Genomic DNA, 23,895 nt, shown 5'->3' with positions numbered 1-23,895 from the left:
AGTCACCGATCTTCTGTGACAACACAAGTGCCATTGCAATCACCTACAACCCGGTTCTCCACTCCAGAACCAAGCACATCGACATCAGACATCACTTCATCCGAGAGCATGTCACGTTGAAGCATATCCGGCTGGAATACGTACCGACCGATCAGCAAGTAGCCGATATCTTCACGAAGCCGCTGCAGGAAGCTAAGTTTTCTCAATTTAGACTTACTCTCGGCTTAACCGACATTAGCCAAATCCTTCCAAAGGAAAATTAAAGGGAAATCGGTTCAGACAGACAAACCGATAATTCTTCCTAAGAAGTTGAACTTTGAATCCTCGGGGTGTTTGCGGAAGAACCCCCCAGTCTATCAGAAAAAGTAAACCGACCGGCTACTTGGTGCATGCACCAAATAACCGCATCGGGATGAACAACTGATGTCTGACCGGCTCGGAAGCACGCTACCCCAGATTATTTGAATTTCAAACAGAAGAGGAATAGTTATCAGAGGTTAAAGGTATCTGTTCTGCATCATTGCCTTTTCAGAGTAAACTTGGTCGCGCCTAAAAAGACGTGAAGATCTTTTGATATCTTTCACAGTCCAGGCCTTTAACCGACACCTAGACCTGCAAAACTGCCTATTTCATGCAAAGTTTCTTATCCTACGGTTAATACATATCATCTCATTTAATGCCCGGACAATAGATTAGCCCCAAAACCAGTATTTAAAGGAAGCACTCACTTACCAAAACATTCACAAACAAAACACTATCTCTATCACTAAGGCAAAAATGTCTCTCTTCCCAAACATTCTCCAAGTCGACTTTGAATCTTGCTCCGATACCGATCATTATGAGGTGTATCGGATGATCAAACAACTGGAAGATACCGGCCTCCAGCATTTTCTGGATGCCAGGCAAACAATCTACCCTGAATCAGTGTTGGAATTTTACTACAACGCCAGGGTATACCGGGGAACACCCCACTTCGATACCCACATCCAATCAAAGGTTGGGGGTATTCTCTTTGACTTCACCGAGCAGGACTTCGGTCGGTGCTTCGATCTGCCCAAACAAGGGCTAACAGACCTAAACCCTCCGGCCGATATTAAGGCCGAGGTCTCTCTCTCTCTTGCCCGGTCAGATGAGCCTGTTGATGACCATGGCTCTAAATCTCTTTTGAGAGCTGAGTATCAGCTTCTCAATGACATAATAGGAAGAGGCATCTTTGGAAAAGATGTCACCAACACATACTGCGCGGCAACGTTCAACATGATGGCGGCCATCATCACCAGAACGCCAGTCAACTGGTCTAGGGTACTGTTTGACGTCCTTATTTGGATAATCGGCACCCGGTCAGTGGCCTTTGTTCCCCAGATAAGTCGACTTTTTGAGGAGCTTGGAGTTCCAACCTGTCCCGGTGAAGGTTTGAACCATGGTCAGGTGTTCACCAGAGAAGTCATCGACTCATTCTACGATCGGTTTGAAAGAGAATGGAGGAGGAGAAACTTCAATCCCCCTCGTGATGCTAATTCCCGTGCTCGCTAAGTTACGCATTCCTACATCCGGTCGTTTTGCTGCATGTACCGGATGTATCATTAACCAATTCAACTTTGATCATATCGGCTTCATCCATGTCCACTTCGGTTTTATTTGTGTTTTTCTTAACTTCATCATTTCTGTATGTCATTTTCGGTATTGTCTCTACTATTTTCGGTCTCTATCTAATCCGTATCGTTATGTGTTAAATGCATTTAATGAGATAATCCCATTTAATGAGATAACTCCCAACCACCCGCATATTTAATTTCCAACTAATCTGGTCACTTCCCAACTAACACTTACCTCGAGCCTTGCAATCTGCCGCTTCCCCATGCATCATTAAAAGGGAAAGATTCTCTTCCTTAATAAAACAAAACTGACCATCAATGCACAGATTTTCCCTCCAAAACCGATCCTATTTAAGGAGCCATCTTCCTCTCATTCTATCACATCCAAAATCACTTGTATTCCTCTTGAATCTCTCTCTCTATACCACAATCATGCCAAGCCGAACTTTGGGAAACTTTCTAAGTGTCGACTTCAGCTCATGTATGGCAGAATGGGATTATGACCATCCAAAGAAACACATGTTCGAAAGCCTTATTGTTACCGGTCTTCAATCCTTCCTTGACGAATCCGGTCCCATACTGACTGAGGATGTCAAGGAATTCTTCAGAAATGCCTGCAACTGGGGCGATCGCATTGTCACCACTGTAAGGAATCATACCTTCCGGCTTGATGAAGCCGAATTTGCCACTCTCTTCAATCTACCCAAAGAAGGGTTCTCTGATTTTCCGGCCATGGAGGGAACTGATGAATACTACTATGGGTTCCGCTGTTCTGCAACCTTTGACCCGGCGGAAACCCATGGGTTAAAAACCCGCCTTGGTCGTAGTACTCAGCTACTTCTTGAGATTGTCACTCGGTCCATTCTGTGCCAATCTCCGAATCAGCGGTATTCAAAGAATACCTACAATATCATGACCCACATCTACAACCACACGCCCATCAATTGGTCAGCGGTCCTCTTTCAAAACTTGAGGAAAATGGTACGGACCAAGAAAGGTCTCGGCTTTGCACCTCACATCAGCAAGTTGATTCTCAAGTACCGGCCAGATTTTGGACCGGGTACACCGGCATCCCCCTCAAACATTCTTGATGCAGATGCGGTGGTGGAAAAGTATTCCAGAATGGTGCTTACTGCTTAAACGTCTATCTTTCGTATCATTCTATCGGTTTTCTCTATGTACTCTTTCGTATCGGTCTCTTGAATAAAATTTCGTTTAAGTTTCAATGACCGCTTCTCTTTACTCTTTGCGCGTTTATCTAAGTAACCGAAAATTAACTCGTTCTTATCCGGTTTCATAAAATCTGATCAAAACTGTTAATCAAAATGTCTGAAACCGATTATTCATTCGGTCTCAAAGAAATGAAAGCGTCATCCATGACATAGGCTAAGTATTTTGGAGGGAAAATTCCCGCTCAAAATTGCCGCCCACAGTTTTCGGTTTCCCGCCCACAGTTTGGCGTACTCTAACCTTGGAGGGAAAATTCCCGCCCATTCATGATGGGACGGTTGGATTTCCAAACTGTGACTATAAAAGGGGGCCTTCGGTCATTTCTTTCATTCTCACGCGAATTCACTTTATCTCTCTAACTTTCCTAAACTTTCTGAAGCCGATTTCTCTCATTCTCAAACTCTTCAACATGGGTCGTGATTCGGCGTTGTTCAAACTCTACACTTAAGTAGATTTCGAGGAAATTCGGCAGAATGGAACAACCGAAGCAAAAGAAGTCATTGACCTGCTGATCAAAACCGGTCTAGGATATTTTCTAGACGGTCCTCACGTAATTTACAGAGAGGCAGTCGAAGAGTTCTTCAAAACCGCAACCATCTCCTACGACAGGATCATCGCAACGGTTTGCGGTTCCCAAATCGAGATCACCGAAGCAGTGGTGGCCGAGAGTTTGCGTCTCCCAACTACCGGCGAGGACGCAACGACAGCAATAGACGATGATACTTTTGAGACGGCTTGCCACCTCTTATCGGCAACCAATAAGCCAATCACGACATCCGGAAGTAAAAACACGCTGAAGCCGGAATATATCCCGGCATGTGACGTTTTCGCCAGGGCGATACTGGCAAGGGGAGGAAACTTCAGCAACCTCACCAGAGACAAAATCAAAATGATATTTCGTCTGTTGGAAGGAAAGGAGGTCAACTGGGCAAGATCAGTATTCAGCAACCTCATGGACATGGTAAGACCGGATTCAGCCAGGTCGTGGGGGTATGCCGTGCAACTCGGTAAGATCTTCCTACACTTAAACCTCAACGTCGGTCCCGATGTTGGGCTAATAAAACGTTGCATCATTCGATCGAGGCAATTTCTTCCAAGAACGCAGTCGGCCTCCAGTTCCACAGGTGGCCGAAAGAAGAAGGCCGCAACGAAAAATGCCCCGGCTAAGGCAAAGACCGGAGGTAAGAGGAAAGAAAAGATAACCTTCGCGGACCCGCCACAACAAACAGAGGATGAGGAGTGGGACCCTGAGGAAACCGACCCGGAGAGGACCGAAGATGAATCGGTCCACGATGACGATCATTCGGCTCGAAGTCCGAACGATGCCGAACATAGCGCTAATCCTGAAACCACCGAGGGTGAGGACGGGGTTGATACAGGAGCCAATGATGAAGGCTTCAACAGGGAAGAGGCCGACGAAGCCGAGGTCGAAAGACTAGCCCAGAATATCTTTCACGGCATCAACAAGCGAGACGAGGACGTCATAGACTTATATTTGGAGTGGCATGAGTACCGGTTCAGTACAAAGTATAAAGATATCCTACCGGACTTACCGCAACAGGACTGCATCGCCAGATTGGAGGAGGTAGAGGACATGATCTTCCGCCTCACAAAATCCAACACAATTCAGGAGGTACAATGCCAAACTTGCCTCCTGATACCGAGAAGCCACCTTCGGAAACTAAGAAGGCGCATACGGAAAATTAAAGAGGAATATGCCGAAGGGGGATCGGTGTCTACCGTAGCACCGCGAGTTTTATCAAAGCTTGAAAAGGGCAAACTGGAAATACGTCAAGAAATAGAGCGGCTGGAAGCAATATGCAACCAGAAGCAAGTACCGGTCTATACTGCTCCGGTAATCGAAGAATTTCCAGTTGACTACCCAACACCTTCAAGAGAGGAAGTTGAGACACCAAGGGATATTGAGGCACCGATGCAAAAAGATGTTGAGGTACCGACTTCAAAAATTGTTGAGGTACAAATTTTAGAAGATGTCGAAGCACCGATCCTGGAAAATGCGGTACTGAACTTGGAGGATGCGGTCACATTAGAACCCCCTAATGAGAATGCTGTACTGTTAGACTCCAGTGAGAGAGCCGATCCTGATCCCACCGAGCAATCAATTCCCTCTCCACCACCGGAAGCCACCGCCTCGGTCCCTCTTAAAGAACAAATTGAAGACCGGCTCCAAAAGTTTGAAGCATCTGTTTCGGGGAAGATTGATGACCAACTTAAGAAGTTTGAAATGTCCATATCAGGGCAGATTGAAGACCGACTTCAAAAGTTTGAGGCATCAATAGCGGAGCAGATTGATAACCGTGTACTTGAACACGAAGTGTCCAAGTTTCAACCGCTCAAGGATTGTTGCAATAAAATACTTGATTCGGCCATGCAGTTCGCCGGTGTGACAAAACAGCTTATGGATCAACATCAATCACGCCTAGCAGAACTCAGCACCGGGTTATGGGAAGAGGCCGGTGAACGCGAAAAGTGTGTTCAAAGAACCGCCACTCTGGAGGCTATGACCTCAGACTTAAAGAAGGACTTCGAAAGGGTCGACCAGACAACCGACCGGGTCTCGGTACTGGAAAAGAAAAACGAAGATCTCGTGGCCGAGGTAAAGGCCCTTACTGAACAGATGGCCGAAATCCTAAAAGCTAAGGAGAATGCGGACGCCGCGGCTATAGAGGCTGATACTCAGATTGCTAAGAGGATCCAGGATGCGCTGGACGCCGAAGCCGGCAAAGACAAAGAGGCGCCGCGATCGTCTCAACTGACAGAAGCAGAATTGGAGGCCGAAAGAATAAGAAGGGCCGAGATCTTATATCCAGGGTATGCTGAGAAAGTGGCCAGTCAGGCTGCGGAGGATGCTGCACGTTTGGAAGAGCAAAGACGGAACCTGGACGGATTTGCAAAGGAACACGAGAAAAAGAAGAAGGCGGCCGCCTCCGCTTCGGCACCGACAAAAAGAAAGAGGCCGGCTCCTAAGAAAGTTCGGATAGTCGAGATGATAAATGAAATTTCTGACCCAGTTGCTACGGGTACTTCGCAGCAAGCCGACCTAGTTGAAGACGAAGACGAAGAACAGCTGCGGTACCGGTCTAAAAGACCACGATCCTCCCAACAGACTAGGCAACCGCAACCGCCACCGCAACCGAAGAAAAAGAAGAGTGCCTATGAATTCACGGACTCGGAATATGGACTATCCTTCTTTTTCTTATTTGCCTTAGTATTTATACTTTGTCTTTTCCGACTATCTATAAATATATAAAGTTATTTTTGAATACCGGCCTTATTTTGCATTTCTACATGATTTTGATAATTTTAAATAAAATAATCAAAAAGGGAGAAATTGTTAGATAAAAGATAGAGATTCTTCCAAAACTCCTCCCTCAAAATTTTTCGAAAAATTCTCTAAGTCTTTTTCAAAAACCGGCCAAACAAAACAACCGGCCTACGGTTGCAAACTTACATGATTTTGATAATTTTAAATAAAATAATCAAAAAGGGAGAAATTGTTAGATAAATTCATACCGGTTCAAATAAACCTAACTTAAACAAACTTCCTATGCAGGAACAAGGAACCGGACCGGATGAATAAGAGAACCAACTGAAGAAACCGAACCGGTCAAGTTACCATACCGATCAAGAGTATTCGGAGCATGACCAAACAAAGGAAGGATCGGCCAAAGCTCAAAACCGGAACCATCAAACAACCGATCATCCACAAGACAAGAATAACCGGAAGAAGTCCGGTTACTTCACTACCAAAAGATATTCGGCCAAGTCAAGTGGCCGACTATGGCCAAGTCAAGTGGCCGACTAGTACAAGAAGACACTTTAGGTATCTGTTGAGAATGATACCAAAGGAACAGACTGAATACTTCCATATCCATACAAGTCTGAGGAAAGACTGTAGGCTGCAGAAAACAGTACTACCGGATCCTTCTACTTCGGGATAAGCCAGAAAGGAAATCTTCAAAGTACAGACAACTGTCCAAACAGACAGTGCCTACATTGAGTAAAAGACAAACCCAGCAGGTTTGCCTTACAGACCGGCAGGTCTGAAACAGGATATCAGGTCTGAGGAGACGACCGGCAGGTCTGAGACACTGAATCACTGCACCTCTGATCAACACATCAGATTCAAGGCTTTGAAATATGACCGTTGGCATATTTCACCTATAAAAGGAGGCAGTTGCAGAAGAGTAAATGTGGGACATACATTGGGATAACAAGAGCTAAAAGCATTTACTACAATAACAGTGTGATATTCTAGAAAGCCTAAGTGTTGAAAGTTAAAGTGTGTTCTACAATTTCGGTGTAAATTGTAAGAGTGTTATCGAGCAGAGAATAAGTCTCGATCGGCTTGTATTTGTATTCCTTAGTGAATATCCTTCTCGCGGTTTCGAGAGGAAGGGGTGACGTAGGAGCTTTATCTCCGAACATCCATAAAATTCTGTTGTGTTATTTACTTTCTGTTGGCTTCATTACATAACCGACTAACTTAACCATACCGCTCCAAACCGAATCTCTACTAACCATACCGAACATCCAGATTGCCAAAACCGACCCACCATCTCCAAATCTTCATCATCCGAAACCGACCGTGCCTATCATACAAGTATACCGCTTCAATCTGAAAGCAAATCTCTTCCGCGCTTGAACCTAGTTCAAGGGTTTGTGACAGATTGTGTAGTATTGAAACCCCGGTGTTAATCTCTAACCGGATTAATCACCACCCTACGAGTGAGAACCGCTAACCGGTCCAACCCCCGGTCCACCAGCGGCGACCTAGATCCTAACAACTTCCTTCACCTGATATGAAATCTGTTCGGCTGGATTCCTACACCACACAAACATAGTGAGTCTAGAGACCCATCAAGTTATATAAGAAGACATTTTAAGACATTGCATCCATGAGTGTTTTTAAGGGTATCTCATCAGTCAATCATGTACAGTTTCATACTTGAGCCATATTAGAACCCTTAGCCCGGAGAGCTGATCCTCTAGGGTAGGCATCCATTCGTCAATTCTTTCAGTCATATTTTGGGAGTATCAGACCACCATAGCTCATGCTGGTAGCCATCCTCCCGTATCCGTCAACATAGCCCTTAACTCAAAACATCTTTTTTTAGAAAACCATGGACTTGCAATGAAAACATGCTTTGAAAACAATATGCATCGTTTATATAAAATACATGAATAAATAGCACTGTGTGGGTTTTAGAAAACGTATAGAAAAGTACTTGCCAGATAATTCCTTGTTTGTATAATCATCGGTCAGACCACTCGGTCTTGGGTGCCATCATCCATGGTCAAAGATCTCTGTCAAGACAGCAGATTCCTCGGTCTAGAAAAGTTGATTTTGAGATGTGACAGTAACATTTGAAAATAATGATAAGAATTTATGGATATTTAGTTGTGTTATTATTTTCGAAGTGAATTGAATTAAATTTTGTGCAATTTTTGAAATCTAATTATATATATAAATATTAATTTGTAACCCCAAAAAAATTCTTTATTTTGGTTTTCGTGAAAAGTTTGAGATTGTAGAATTTCAATCTCGATTTGCGTGTCTGAAATCTTATTTTTAAATAATCTCTAACAACTTTTAAAATTATTTAAAAATATTTTGTTTAGGTTCAATTTTAAATAATTCATGAATTTGCAATAATCAAATGACAAACTATTTTTTTTTTTGGAAAATCCATTTATAAATTAATTATTAATTATAAATAATTAATTTAAAATATTATCTACTTGAAACATTGTCGCTAATTAATTTTTTAAAATCAATAAAAATAGCATATGTATATAAACGTATTGACCAGAATTTATATTACTTCGAAATTTGGTGATACTCGAGAAAATGCTTCATATTTTATACCCGTTTAAAAAATACCTCTACTTATAAATTTGGATTTTTAAAATCGGTTTTATAACGTTTTATTTTTACCAATTATTATTCTGGTTGGAAATATGCAAGGTTTGTGAATTATTTAAATAATTGTAAGAATAGTTATTTAAATGATGGTACATGTTGCTGATGATAAATTAGGGAGGGAAGTATTTGAAGAACATCATTCATTTAAAGAAATTATGGTGTAAACATAAATCTCAAACAAGACTTTATCAAATATTTTTTTTGAAATCATTTTCTATTTTTTCGAGATTTTTAGAAAATAGTTTGAGTTTCCAAAATTATAAAACTAATTTTAGATTTAAAAAATGGAACCAAACAAGCCTTAAGACCGGTCTCCTAGGCTTTGGGTTCGTTTTCATCGGTCGGGGTCCAAGACCCTTGGTCGGACCTATCGGTCTGGGCTAAGAAGCCTCGATCGAGGTGCTAAGAACTCTCGGTCCTTGGCTGGGATCATCAGTCGGGGTATAAAAATCACCGGTCCTAGGTTAGCCCTTAGCTAACTTTATCGGTCACGGGTTTTGGAATTCTCGATCGAGGTCGAGATTCTTCGGTCTTATGTTTGACCTCTCGATCAGATCTCTCGGTCCTAAGTGGAGGTCATCGATCCTAGGATCGGGAGTTCTCAGTCCTAGGTCTAACCTCTTGGTTGGATGTAAAAATTATCAGTCGAACCTCTCGGTCTTAGCTGTAGAACATCGGTCGAACATATCGGTTCTCGATGAATAACATCGGTCATACCTCTTTGTCATCGATCGGACCTACCAGTCCTCAAGAACATCAAAATTGTAGGTTTTGCAATTTTGATGTAGGCTTGGATCCTTCGTTTCAAGGGCCTGGGTATCTTCACAAAGCTCCAAGGAATATTTAAAACATCACCCCCAATGTATCAATCGACCTTAGTGATAATCAATTTATTCAAAACAGTTTGTAACCAAAAATCGGATTTTTGGTTTTAAAGCTATTTTGAAGTGTAAGGAGCTAGCCAATAGTTTCCTTATTTGATTGATACCAAAATAACAATATTAGTTGTTCGTTTGGACTAAATCAAGAACTCAAAAATTATAATTATTTTAAAATTTTTAATTTTGATCAAACATGATCTAGATGTATCAAACATGATTTAAACAGTTGCCCAATATCATTATAAACATGTTTGGATGATTTCTGGGCAACTGTTTTTGAGGATTAACTCAAGATTAGAAAACTCGATTTTTGAATATTTCAAATTCAAATTTTGATTTTTCTGTTTAAAATTGATTGGTTGTTTCTAACCTAAATAGAAAGCTTAGAAATGATGCTAGGATCAATTTCCAATCTTAAAATCCAACAACCAGACAATATATAAACTTCATAAAAACTAAAATATTAAAATTTCTATTTCAAACTAGAAGTATGAATTAAAGGATGTTTGGAAGTATATTAAGTGGAGAACACTCCTTAGACCTTAGAGAAGCTTTTGGGGTGCCTGAATATATAAGAAGATAAAAGGAAGATCAGAAAGAGATGTGGTGATCTTGGCTCTTTTGCTAATTAAATACTCTCTCTCTAAAAATATATATTTGCCTTAGCATATCTCTGTGAGAAATTGTTTTATACTGAAAATTAGTATATCACTTTTTCATATTGTGAGTTCTTTGTAAGTTGATAAAGTGTCTATCAACAAGTGTTGTGTGTTCTAGGAGTTCGAAAACAAGCAGTGATTATGTCCTGGTTTTTTGACTTAGTTTGCGTATGTGTTGTAAACAAACTAAATCATCTAGTGAATATTCTTCCCAAAGTTGAGAAGAATATCATTTTCGAGGTCGATAAGAAGTGGTTACGTAGGAGAGTTTACTCTGAACATCCATAAATTCTTTGTGTCTTGTGTTGTGCTATTTCATCTCTTGTTATCCTCTAAACCGATTATTTGTTGCTTCAAGTTGAAACAAATACTTCCGCACTTGAACTCGGTTCAAGAGTTTGTGACAACTTGTGAAGAATAAAGATCGATATTAACCTCTAACAGGGTTATTATCAAACGGCGTGTGTGTAAGCGTTCACTTTTGTGAGTCCCCAGTCTCCTTCGACGTTCCCAATCCTAACATAAAATATAGAATACAGTTGGGTGTATTTAATTTCTATAAGATTTTAACAATAATAATTGCTGAGAGATTTTCTTAATATTAAATAAAATTGTTCAAATATTCACTAATAAAATTATAAATATATAATTATAAAACAATTATTTAAATGTTAATCCATGTTGTTGATGATAACTTAGGGAAGAAAGTACTTGAAGAACATCAGTCATTTAAAGGAATTAGGGTTTAAACATAAATATTAAACGAGCATTTATCAAAATATTTTTTTTTGGAAATATCCCATATATTTTTTGAAATGATTTTATAATTTTTTGAGATTTTTATAAAAAGGTTTGAGGTTCCAAAATTATAAAAATAATTTTAGATTTTGAAATTGGGAACTAAACAGACTTTAGGACCGTTGTCCTAAGCCTGTGGTTCGTTTTCATCGGTCGGGGTATGAAACCCTCGGTCGGACCCATCAGTCCGAGCTAAGAAGCCCTGGTCGAGGTGTTAAGGACTCTCGGTCTTTGACTGGGATTATCGGTCGGGTATAAAAACCATCGGTCGTGGGTTAGCGATGGGCTAACATTATCGTGCATGGGTCTTGGAATTCTCGATTGAGGTCGAGATTCCATAGTCTTAAGGTTGACCTCTCGATCGGATCTCTTAGTCCTGGGTGGAGGCCATCGGTCTTAAGTATGATATCTCGGACGGATGTAAAAATTATCGGTCGGACCTATCGGTCCTAGCTGAAGAACATCGATCGGACCACTCAGTTCTCGATGAAGAACATCGGTCGGACCTCTTGGTCCTCGGTCGGACCTATCAGTCATCAAGCACATCACAATTACAGGATTTGAAATTTTGATGTAGGCTTGGATTCTTCGATTCAAAGGTCTGAGTAGCTTCACAAAGCTCCAAGGAACATTCAGAACATCACCCTAAGGTATCAATCGACCTGAGTGATGATCAATTTGTTCAAAACAGTTTGTAACCAAAAATCGGACTTTTGGTTTTAAAACTATTTTGAAGTGTAAGGAGTTAGCCAATAGTTTCCTTATTTAATTGATAAAAAATAAGAACACTATTTGTTCGTTTGGACCAAATAAAGAACTCAAATAATATAAACATATTTAAAATATTACTTAAACACACCATGTTACTCAAGCAAAATAAACCTTAGAAATATTAAGAAAATCTCTGGAGATTTTTAAGAATGCGCAATCAACACAGACGGCACAACACGGCATGGCGGCACGATAGGCACATAAACGACACGATCGGCAAAGGCAGCACAATATTGTCTTGAGTCGGAAGTTATAAAATCGACGCCGAAATCAGCATCGATCAATGAAAGCGCAATCGGCACATGCGACACGACACGATTGGCACGAACAACACATTAGGCACAAGCGGCATAGCCCGATCCGATCTGCACGGACGACACGATATTGTCTAGCGTCGTTCTGTTGTGTAGTTGAATTTATTTATTATTTTTTGTTTTTTTGCTTCTTTTTGGGGATCTGTTGGTTTCCGTCTACTGTGCAGTTTGCTCTTCAATCAGGCTGGTCTGGGTTGGATGGTTTTTGCTGACTCCTTTGTTGTTATCTACTGCTATAGATTACTGTTGTTGATTTCTGATGCAGGTCTGAATTGTTGTTGGTTGCTAAGGCATTTGGTTGTCTTCTGCGCAAGATGAGCCACGATGAGCCTACGCTCGACCAGCCTCCTCAACTGACCTAAAAGCACAAGGAAAAATAAAAGTAGTCAGGAGAAATTGGCTGAAAAGGCTATCACTTCTTTTAGCTGTGTGAATAGTCACAACACTGTTGATGCCGATGACGATGACTTCAATCCAACTGTTGCATCGACCAGTCACATGGATGGTCTATCAACCGGTCGCGTCCGTCTCCCGACTCATCTCTCAACCATCCATGACGTTTCTCCCTAACCGGCCATGTAGCATACACCCTGACCGACCTGGCTGCTGTCAACCAAACCAGCAAAATTACTCCTTCGATAGGCCATGTCACTACCACCCTAACCAGTCACAATGCTGTTTTTCTAATCGGGCTCAACTCAGCCACTACTGCATATCACGACATCCCCACCCCGACCGCTCAAATCGTGGACTATGGGTCAAAATGAAATAGCAAATCTGGAGGGTATTCAGAACCAAATTCTCAAGTCCCTCACCCAGTTCCAAAGGCATGAACTTGTCATGACAAATGAAAGGAGCAATCAAATCATTTACCAATTTAAAATCAAATTCGAGCAAGATTGGAACTCATTCGACATAGCCGAATACGAGGAAATCGTTATGTGGTCGCTTAGTGTCATATGGGAGTTCTACAAGTGCCCTCAAACCTATGCCTACACTACACAAACAAACGCAAACCGAACATGACAAACCAATAAGGTTTGGGGCAAAAATGGGACAACTAATGGAGGCAAGCTCAATGTGGATCCTAGTCTAAAAATTAAAACACTCGAACACCCGCTCCAAATCAAACTCCCCCTAGAAATTGAAGAGGAATGCGTCAACGATTGGAAGCGAGTTGTCGTCGGTCACTTCATGTGCAACCCACAAGGCCCCTATCGTCTTGTTTTAGTTAATTTAATGCTAGTTTCATTCTTCACTTTTGTATTTTGATTTCATGTCCGTGTGTTTTTCATAAGTCAACTATGGATTCATCATGATCATCGTGATTTCAACTCTTGTACTCCTTTTACCCTTTTCGGGTCTTTTTAATTAATGGCGTAAGTCATTTCTAAAATAAACTCAAATATTACAATTATTTTGAAAATTTTAATTTTGATCAAACATGACCGAGATGTATCAAACATTATCCAAACAATTATTTATTCTAAATAATCAAAAAGGGAGAAATTGTTAGAAAAATTAAGGAAGTTAATTTTTAAATCGGCCATACATCACAAGTTTTGAATATTTATTCTAAATAATCAAAAAGGGAGAAATTGTTAGAAAAATTAAGTAGATTAATTTTAACCGGCCAAAAAACTTAATCAACCTCAATCTTCCTGTGCAGGTACAGATCAATCTGTATCATACCGGCTGAAGTACATGACTAAATGATCCGGTCACAGTTTATAAAACCGGCTGAACTCCTCAACTGGATCGGCTAGCAAAAGTTGATTCATCCGGCTGACTCACTCTTATTGAAGATCATAAAAGTTCAACGGAAAAATATGAAAAGTGGTGAATCTGAGAAAATGACGTAATATGACGATATAGAGATTTCTCAAAAATACAAAAGAAGATAAGATCCGGATCAGAAGCATACAACGAAAACAATGATGAAACTGTTTATCTAACTCTACAAGCAACATCTGATTCAGGCGGCTAACTTGGTGAATGTATGCCATGTGTCAAAAATGCAAACCGGCCTAAGTGCATGACTGTCAAGTGTCCGAAATAACAAAGCGTGCACGCAACCTCTAAACTGGATCGGCATGGCTTCAAATGACCAATCAAACGAAGAGAGAAAATTATGACCGTTGTCATATTTTCTCTATATATAGAAGCCAATGGTGCCGAAGAAACATACGCGTGAGATCTCTACGAAAAGCATATACAAGAGAGAAGTAACAACAACATAAGATCTTACGTACCACCTCGAATAGTGATTGAAATTCCCGAAAGTGTTTGTGTATTGTGTATTGTGTTTGTATTTTACCATTGAGTAAAAGTATTTTATTACATCATTATGAGTGGTGTAACCGACGAGCTGTTACTTGTTCGGATTGTGTGTTGTGATTGTGTAATATTCCGTAGTGAATATCCTTCTCACTGTTTGAGAAGAAGGGGTGACGTAGGAGATTAAACTCCGAACATCCATAAAATCATGTCTCGTGTTATTTACTTTCATATTCCGGCTTACTCATTGAAACCTAACCGAAACATCTAAACCGAGATAACTAATACATTCCTAAATCAAATCGGCTTTCTTCTTAAACTAATATCTCTTAAATAATCTCCAAACCGAATTGTGTGTATTGCTTCAAGTTGAAACAAACCATTTCCGCACTTGAACCCGGTTCAAGAGGTTTGTGACAGCTTGTGTAGTGTTAAGAAGCAGTTTTAGTCTCTAACCGGACTATTACCAATATTATGTGTGTTGTTGTGTAAGCATTCACCCTTAAGAAGTAGGACCCCGGTCCTCCAAGAGCGATCCCGATCCTAACACATACCAAATGGAGAACACTCTTTAGACCTTATGGAAGCTTTTGGGGTGTCTAGATCCAAGCTTTAGAGCTTTATCCAAAGATTTCGAAAATTTTGAAAGCTTGAAGCTTTAATAGCGGATTTCGAATTTGTTTTGATTTGAAGTAGGAGAGTGGATCTTTTAGCTTCAAATTTGTTTAATGAGACTATTTATAGCCTCCTAAAGTCGATTGGATGACTCAAGTGGATTGAATCAGCCAAAAGTACTTTCATAGAATTTTGGTTTTTTTCTTCAACCCACTTGTCAGAATAGGGATGATTCATCCCTATTGATGTAGTGGAAATAATCACCGAAGTAGGGTGAACATTTTATCTTTTGAATCAGACGATTTTGTTGACTATAAATTGTATTCCATTTTTAGAAAATTAAAGGATGGTACTTCATCCTTATCTTCTCCAGCAATCGCGACGAAGAAGATGATGGCGGCCAAAACAATGTAGTTCCATGTGCATTGGCGATTGTAGTGCATTCCGTCAAGCTTCGTTGGCAATTGGGAGCTCTGTTAGCATTCTAGCTAACGTGCGTTAGCCTATCTGGTGAGGTCCGTGTGCACGCCCCTTCAGTTACAATTGCCTACGCGAGCGCATCTGAAGCGTTGAATGCATCTCCGCGAATTTGACTCTTGTTAGTGCCTTGGTGAGAATATTTACACGCTGTTCTATGGTGTTTACGAACTCTAAAAAGATTTATCGGTTCTCGACGCATTCACAGATGAAATGGAATTGAGTGTCCATGTGTTTGATGCATCCATGAAACATCAGGTTCTTCATTAATGTTATTGCAGACTTATTGTCGATATAGAGGGTTATGGGCCTCGACTTGCATCTGAGCACCTCACTAAACAAGTTTCTCAGCCAAAGTCCTTGACACGACGATGCAATAGCTGCCATAAACTCCACCTCACATAAAGATAAAAAATAGTTCATTGCTTCTAAGATTGCGAAGTGATCAGATTCCCGTTGAGATAAAACACCATCCCTCTTGTGTTTTTTCTTATTTTTTGTATTACTAGTTAGGTTGTTGTCTGTAAAACCAACTAGGTATCTCATCTTGCAACATCATTTATATACGATTTCACTGAAACTCTATCTATCGATAGGTCAAGACATTATTTGTACACAATTCTGTTAAAACCCTATTTGTCGATAGGTTGAGACATCGTTTATATACGATTCCGCAAAAACCTTATTTGTCGATAGGTAGAGATATCATTTATACACAATTTCATTCATACATGATTCTGACGAAACTCTATCTTTCGATAGGTATCCTACAAAACCCTATCTCTCGATAGGCACTCTAATAAAAAATCTTATTCATCAATAGGTATATTATTCCAATTTACAAAAATTACAAAGCCTTGTTTGTTAATAAATACATCGATCAATTTTACATGATCCTTATTAAAACCTTATCACCCGAACAAGTATCCAAACCCTATCGTCCAAATAGGTATCATAACACTATCGCCCAAATGGATAACAAAACCCTATTGCTCGAATAGGTGCAAAAGCCCTGTTATCCAAATAGGTACCTCAAAAATTATATTCCTCGATAGGTATCAAAGCCTTGTTTATCAATAAACACATAGATCATTTGTACAGGATCTGTTAATAATCTCGTTTGTCGACGAGCCTCAAGATCATTTATACATGATCAAAATAAAACTCTATCCCTTGATAGGTCCTCGAACAAAACCCTATCATTCGATAGGTAACCAAATCCTATCTCTTAATAAGGTACTCAAGAAAGCCCTATCTTTCGATAGGTACTTTGATGAATTTTCCAATAAGTATTCTCTTCCCAATCCATGAAAACATGAAAGTCTATTTATTGATAGCACCACAATTATTTATACATGATCGTTTCTCAACTTCCCCTATGGGTAATTATCACGACAAGTTTGTTAACTCCCACGATAAACATTGACTGTACGACAATCATCTATACACGATCACCCTAGGCATTACTTGTTCATAAGACCCATAGACAAGTTTATTAGTTTCCTCACTAAGGCTCATATGTTGGTAGTCTCATGATCATATGTATATGATCACCTTAAAGATGTTACTTATTAGTAACCCACATGAAACGTTACTAAAACTTAGCCATTTGTACATGACTAAAATAAATAATTTGTTGATATTCATGATAGACAGGAATTGATGTTTCAATACCTATAATTATCTTTACCCCATAAATTTTACAGATACTTTGTTAAGTTCTGTAAAACAGCATTCCCCAAGAGCTATCTTTTTAAGATAATCATCAAAGAAAGATCCCTACAGCAACGCTTGGAAGTACATCGACGAACTGTTATACACATCATCACCAGGTCGCTCCAATAATCAAAACTCTACAGTTGACGCATTCCTCTTCAATTTCTAGGGGAGTTTGATTTGGAGCGGGTGTTCGAGTGTTTTAATTTTTAGATTAGGATCCACAATGAGCTTGCCTCCATTAGTTGTCCCGTTTTTACCCCAAACCTTATTGGTTTGTCATGTTTGGTTTGTGTTTAATTGTGTAGTGTAGGAATATGTTTTGGGGCACTTGTAGAACTCCCACATGACACTAAGCGACCACATGACGATTTCCTCGTATTCAGCTATGTCGAATGAGTTCCAATCTTGCTCGAATTGGATTTTGAATTGGTAAATGATTTGATTGCTCCTTTCACTGGTCATGACAAATTCATGCCTTTGGAACTGGTGAGGGACTTGAGAATTTGGTTCTGAATACCCTCCAGATTTGCTATTTCATTTCGACCCATAGTCCACGATTTGAGCGGTCCAGGTGGGGATGTCGTGACATACCGTAGTGGCTGAGTTGAGCACGGTTGGAAAAAACAACATTGTGACTAGTCAGGGTGGTAGTGACATGGCCTATCGAAGGAGTAGCGTTGCTGGTTTGGTTGACAACAGCCAGGTTGGTCAGGGTGAAGGTTACATAGCCAGTTAGGGAGAAACGTCATGGCTTGTTGAGAGATGAGTCGGGAGACGGGTGCTACCGGTTGATAGACCATCCATGTGACTGGTCGATGCAACAGTTGGATTGAAGGCATCGTCATTTGCATCAAAAGTGTTGTGACCGTTCGGACAGATAAAAGAAGTGATAGCCCTTTCATCCTATTTCTCCTGACTCCTTTTATTTTTCCTTGTGCTTTTAGGTCGGTTGAGGAGGCTGGTCGAACGTAGGCTCATCGTGGCTCATCTTGCGTAGCAAACAACCAAATACCTTAGCAACCAACAACAATACAGACTTGCATCAGAAATCAACAACAGTAATCTACAGCAGTAGATTACAACAAAGGAGTCAGCAAAAACCATCCAACCCAGACCAGCCTGATTGAAGAGTAAACTACACAGTAAACAGCAACCAACAGATCCCCAAAAAGAAGCAAAAAAACAAAAAATAATAAACAAATTCAACTACACAACAGAACTACGCTAGACAGTATCATGCCGTCCATGCAGATCGGATCGGGCAGTGCCGCTTGTGCCTAATGTGTTGTCTGTGCCGATCGTGTCGTGTCGCATGTGCCGATCGTGCTTTCATTGATCGATGCTGATTTCGGTGCCGATTTTATAACTTCTAACTCAAGAAAATATTATGTTGCCTTTGTCGATCGTTCCGTTTATGTCCCTATCGTGCCGCCATGTCGATCGTACCGTGTTGTGCCATCTGTGCCGATTGCGCTTCCTTAAAATTCTCTAGAGATTTCCTTTATCTTTCTAAGGTTTATTTTGCTTGAGTAACATAGTGTGTTTAAGTATGTTTATATTATTTGAGTTCTTGATTTGGTCCAAATGGACAAATAGTGTTCTTATTTTTGTATCAATTAAATAAGGAAACTATTGGTTAACTCCTTACACTTCAAAACAGTTTTAAAACCAAAAGTCCGATTTTTGGTTACAAACTGTTTTGAACAAATTGATCATCACTCAAGTCGATTGATACCTTATGGTGATGTTCTAAATGTTCCTTGGAGCTTTGTGAAGCTACTCAGGCCTTTGAATCGAAGAATCCAAGCCTACATCAAAATTACAAATCCTGTAACTTTGATGTGCTTGATGACTGATAGGTCCGACCGATGTTCTTCATCGAGAACTAAGTGGTCCGACCGATGTTCTTCAGCTAGGACCGAGATATCCGACCGATATCCTAGGACCGATGGCCTCCACCCAGGACTAAGAGATCCGATCGAGAGGTCAACCTAAGACTATGGAATCTCGACCTCAATCGAGAATTCCCAAACCCATGCACGATAATGTTAGCCCAACGCTAACCCACGACCGATGGTTTTTATACCCGACGGATTATCCAAGTCAAGGACCGAGAGTCCTTAACACCTCGACCGGGGCTTCTTAGCTTGGACTGATAGGTCCGACTGAGGGTCTCGTACACCGACCGATGAAAACGAACCACAGGCCTAGGAAAATGGTCTTAAAGTATGTTTAGTTCTCAATTTCAAAATCTAAAATTATTTTATAATTTTGGAACCTCAAACCATTTTCTAAAAATCTCAAAAAATTAAAAAATGATTTCAAAATACTTATGGGATATTTCCAAAAAAATAATATTTTGATATATGCTCGTTTGAGATTTATGTTTAAACCCTAATTCCTTTAAATGACTGATGTTCTTCAAGTACTTTCTTCCCTAAGTTATCATCAACAACATGGATTAACATTTAAATAATTGTTTTTACAATTCTTTAAATAACACACAAACCTTGTATGCTTAGGACTGAAAGAATAATCGGTAAAAATAAAACGTTACACAACCGATTTTGAAAAGTCAAATTTATAAGTAGAGACCGTTTTAAAAACGGGTACAGAAGATGAAACACAAAAGCCATTTCTCGAGTATCACCAAACTTCGAACTAAAAAAACTTTGGTCAATACGTTTGTATACGTATGTCATTTTTATTGATTTAAAAAAAAGTTAATTGGCGACTTTGTATTAAATAAATAATCTTTTAAATTAATTATTTTTAATTAATTTAAACAATGGATTTTCTAAAAAATCAAATTGTAATTTGATAACGGCAAATTTTTGAATTATTTAAAATTAACCCCACGTTAATTATTTATAATTATTTTCAAAAAGCTAAAACTCAAGGTTGAAATTACAAGAAGAGTAGCACTTTTTCTAACATTTGATGGATTATAAGTACTATATTTGAACTTATTTCTTAATCCAAATCCTACAAGCTCGATAACTTGCTAAATATGTTTTTTTCCTGTCATGTTTTTGATATTGTTTGCTTAGACCATTCTTTCATTTTTAATATAGATAAAGCATTTTAAAATAAAAAAATATTAACACTTAATAATTAATTATATATATTATATATATATATATATATATATATATATATATATATATATTATAGACAAAGATTATTATAAAATAATTGATTAATTTTAAAAGAAAATCATAATAAAATTTACTAGAATGACTTAATTAAAAAAGAGACAAAATAATTCAAATGCATTAAGTTTAGATGGAATGGTATTTTTTAAAATTAAAAATAAAAACCACAATAAAACCAAGATCGACTCTATAACAAGGAATTAAAGTAGATTGGGAATGTTGGTAATATCATCAATAAACCGTCCCAAAGACAAATACGATGAACCGCCCTCCTGGACTGCCTTCCTGCTCTTCTCACTCATCTCCTTAACCCTCGTCCGCCTATCTTGATTCTCCCCGCTATTTTCATCCATCAACCGCCTTAACGCGTTTTCAATAATCCCAGCCTCCACCACAATCTCCTCTCCACTCCTACTAAAATTATTCCTATAATCCATCTTAATCTCCACCGCCAAGTCCAACACTTTAATCATCCTAAACGCATTCGCTTGCTGTTCCGCATACAATGGCCAAGACGCCGTCGGCACTCCAAACCACAAACTCTCCATTGTTGAATTCCACCCACAATGCGTCACAAAACCCCCCACCGCCTTATGCCCCAGCACGTCCACCTGAGGAGCCCAACCGATCACCTTCCCAATCTCGGCCGTCCGGGTAAAGAATCCTTCCGGCATAACCTTTTCCAACTCCAACTCATTGTATTCACTGGTTAACCAAGGCTTTCCGCCGCTCGACGTTGGCGGACGCCTAACTGACCAAAGGAATCGATGGCCGCTGCGTTCTATGGCTATGGCCATCTGTTTCACCTGGGCATCTTCGAAGCTTCCCATGCTCCCGAAACAGAGGAATATTACAGACGACGGAGGCTGCTGGTCTAACCACTGCACAATATCATCGCGTTTATCTCCAACACTCTTGCTTAGATTGAGAATCGGACCAACTGGGTAAATTGGTGGGGATCCTTCATCATTCAATATAGCTTCAATTGCTTCCGGTTCCACATCGTAGAACGTGTTCACTACAATCCCCTTTGCCTTTCTCAAATTCCTAACGACATCTAACCACGCAACTGACCCATCATTCTTATCCAATGCTATCCATGGAAGCACCTTAGCCGGAAATGGAATCGGGTAGGCCGGCACAGCCAATTCGGCGTCGGACCCATCGAAATCGGTGATGTCCTGTCCATTATCGCTTAATGTGAGTAGATGGTTAAAGAGTCCAAGTAGAGATGCATTAGATGGAAAGAACATATAGCCAGGAACGCCGTAATCCTGTTCGGCGACATCTATCATGCTAGCACAGAACATGTCAAAAAGAAATGCGATTAGTCGGCCTGATCCAGAGCGTCCTGTAATGTGCGTTGCGATGGCGTCTTTGACGAAGGGTATCTGAGCTCGGACAAAATTGGTTAAGGATGTGGTGGGGGTCTTTGAATCGCCTTTGTTCGTGGGGATTTCGATGAGGTGTAATCGATCGGTGGAGATGGATTGTTTGATGGAAGTGATGTCGATGGGAGGGACATCGGGCATGTTGAAGACGATGACATTTGCAGTAAGTCGAGTATCTCTGTCGACTAATAGCTTTGCCATCTCCAGTAATGATACCAAATGGCCTGTGGCTGGAAATGGAATTAGTACTAACTCCATTCTTCTTCGATCCTCCTTCTTCTTTGAAGTTATACAATTGAAACAAACGAATATTATTTATAAACTTAGTTTTTTCTTGCTTAACAAAACAAAAACCTTTGATGATTATAAACCCTTAGTGACTTTGGTGGTATATAAACACATTATTTGATAGATTTTTTTCCATATTAAACATAACATGAATGTTAATGGGATAAAAGAAAAAGTAAAAAGTAAAAAGTAAAAGATAATTAATTCGATACTATCCATGCTATAAAGAAAAAAAAATTATTAATTTTTTAACCAATTAGATTTTAACATGTTATTCTCTAATCCATTTCATTTTCTAAATTCTCTCTATTCATTTTTTTAAAAACAAAAAATTTACAATTTTTTATTTTGAGAAAGTTATTTTCTTTTTCATTAATTTTTTAAAAAAATATTAATATACAATGATAAAATATATATTTTTTAAAATAAATAATATTTTATTAATAAATTAATAAATAAAATGATAAAATATTCCTAAAAGGAGATTTTGAAAATTATAAAGGAGATTTTGACAATAATAAATGAGATTTTGAAAATTATAAAATGATACAAAAATTATATATAAGCAAATAAAGTTGGGTTTATTTAATTGCTAGAAGATTTTAACAATAATAATTGATAAGAGATTTTTTTAATAATAAATAAAATTTTTCAAATATTAACTAATAAAGTTATAAAGAATTATATATGATTTTTTTAATAATAAATAAAATTGTTCAAATATTAACTAATAAAGTTATAAAGAATTATATAGAGTTATCAAATACATTTGTCTATTTTTTATTATTATTTTTAACTTAAAAAATATTTCATATTTTAAAAATCTCAAAAAAGTACTATTTCTATCGTTTAAATAAAATTATAAAGATTTGAATTAAGAAATAAGTTATCAAATATAATTCCTATAATCCATCCAATGTTAGAAAAAGTGATACTCTTGTATTTTTTATTGGCTCAATTACTATATGGGCTCGAACTTGAATCATTTTAACCATATATGGCTCGAACTTATAAATGGGCCATATAGGACTCGAACTTACATTTATTTCACGAGGCTTTCTCCTTAACGGAACAAACATCCGTTTGTTATGTCTTATGTGACATTTTCTTTTATTTAATTTTATATCTTTTATTTAATTTTATATTACCACTTCATTATTATTCTTTTATTTCTATATTTCTCAACTAGTCTATCCTTTATCTTTCATCCATAATTTTTCAAAATAAATAAGAACATAGAGAGGAGATTCATTAAACACCTTCTTTGCATCATTTATTAAACCAACTTTTGGATACATATTCACCAACGGACTGCCTACGGAAAACATACAATTCAAACCACATCTCACAATACCCATGAATCTACCTGATTAAATCAACCGAACATTCGCTAGATGATAAAACCTCCACATGCAAGACTGTCTTTCAACATGAGCTTGTAAACCTCCACTTAATTACTTGTCAAACCGGAAGACGACCCAGATATAATTGCGTTCCAGGAAACCCATCTCTCCTTGGTATTCGAGTAAGGATATCACGCATCTCACGGACGGAGCTTGCCGGACTTGGAATATAAAAGCTTACCAGATCTGTTATTGTTTTAATTATAAGGTGACATTTGTTACATGGTATTAGTTATATAGGTATAAGATGTAGGGGATATAATTTATATAGGGGTATTAAGATATATATATTATATAGGTTATTAGTGTTTTGTTGGAATAATAAAAAAGTATAAATTATATAGGTTTTATAATTTTTTGTTTGGTTTTGTTTAT

The 23,895-nt window shown here is 38.7% G+C and overlaps 1 protein-coding gene across 1 annotated transcript; it reads right to left on the bottom strand.

The window, feature by feature from the left end:
- Positions 1 to 20,632: 20,632 nt before the first annotated feature.
- Positions 20,633 to 22,087, bottom strand: LOC124926475 (anthocyanidin 3-O-glucosyltransferase 2-like). Its single transcript, XM_047466745.1, has one exon. It carries the CDS (start codon positions 22,085 to 22,087, stop codon positions 20,639 to 20,641), a length of 1,449 nt encoding a protein of 482 aa, XP_047322701.1. The 3' UTR covers positions 20,633 to 20,638.
- Positions 22,088 to 23,895: the final 1,808 nt, after the last annotated feature.

The sequence above is a fragment of the Impatiens glandulifera genome, chromosome 1 (assembly GCF_907164915.1).
Source record: "Impatiens glandulifera chromosome 1, dImpGla2.1, whole genome shotgun sequence".
NCBI lineage: Eukaryota > Viridiplantae > Streptophyta > Magnoliopsida > Ericales > Balsaminaceae > Impatiens > Impatiens glandulifera.
The sequence above is the reverse complement of the archived record's forward strand: the minus strand, read 5'-3'. Positions and strand labels throughout refer to the sequence as shown.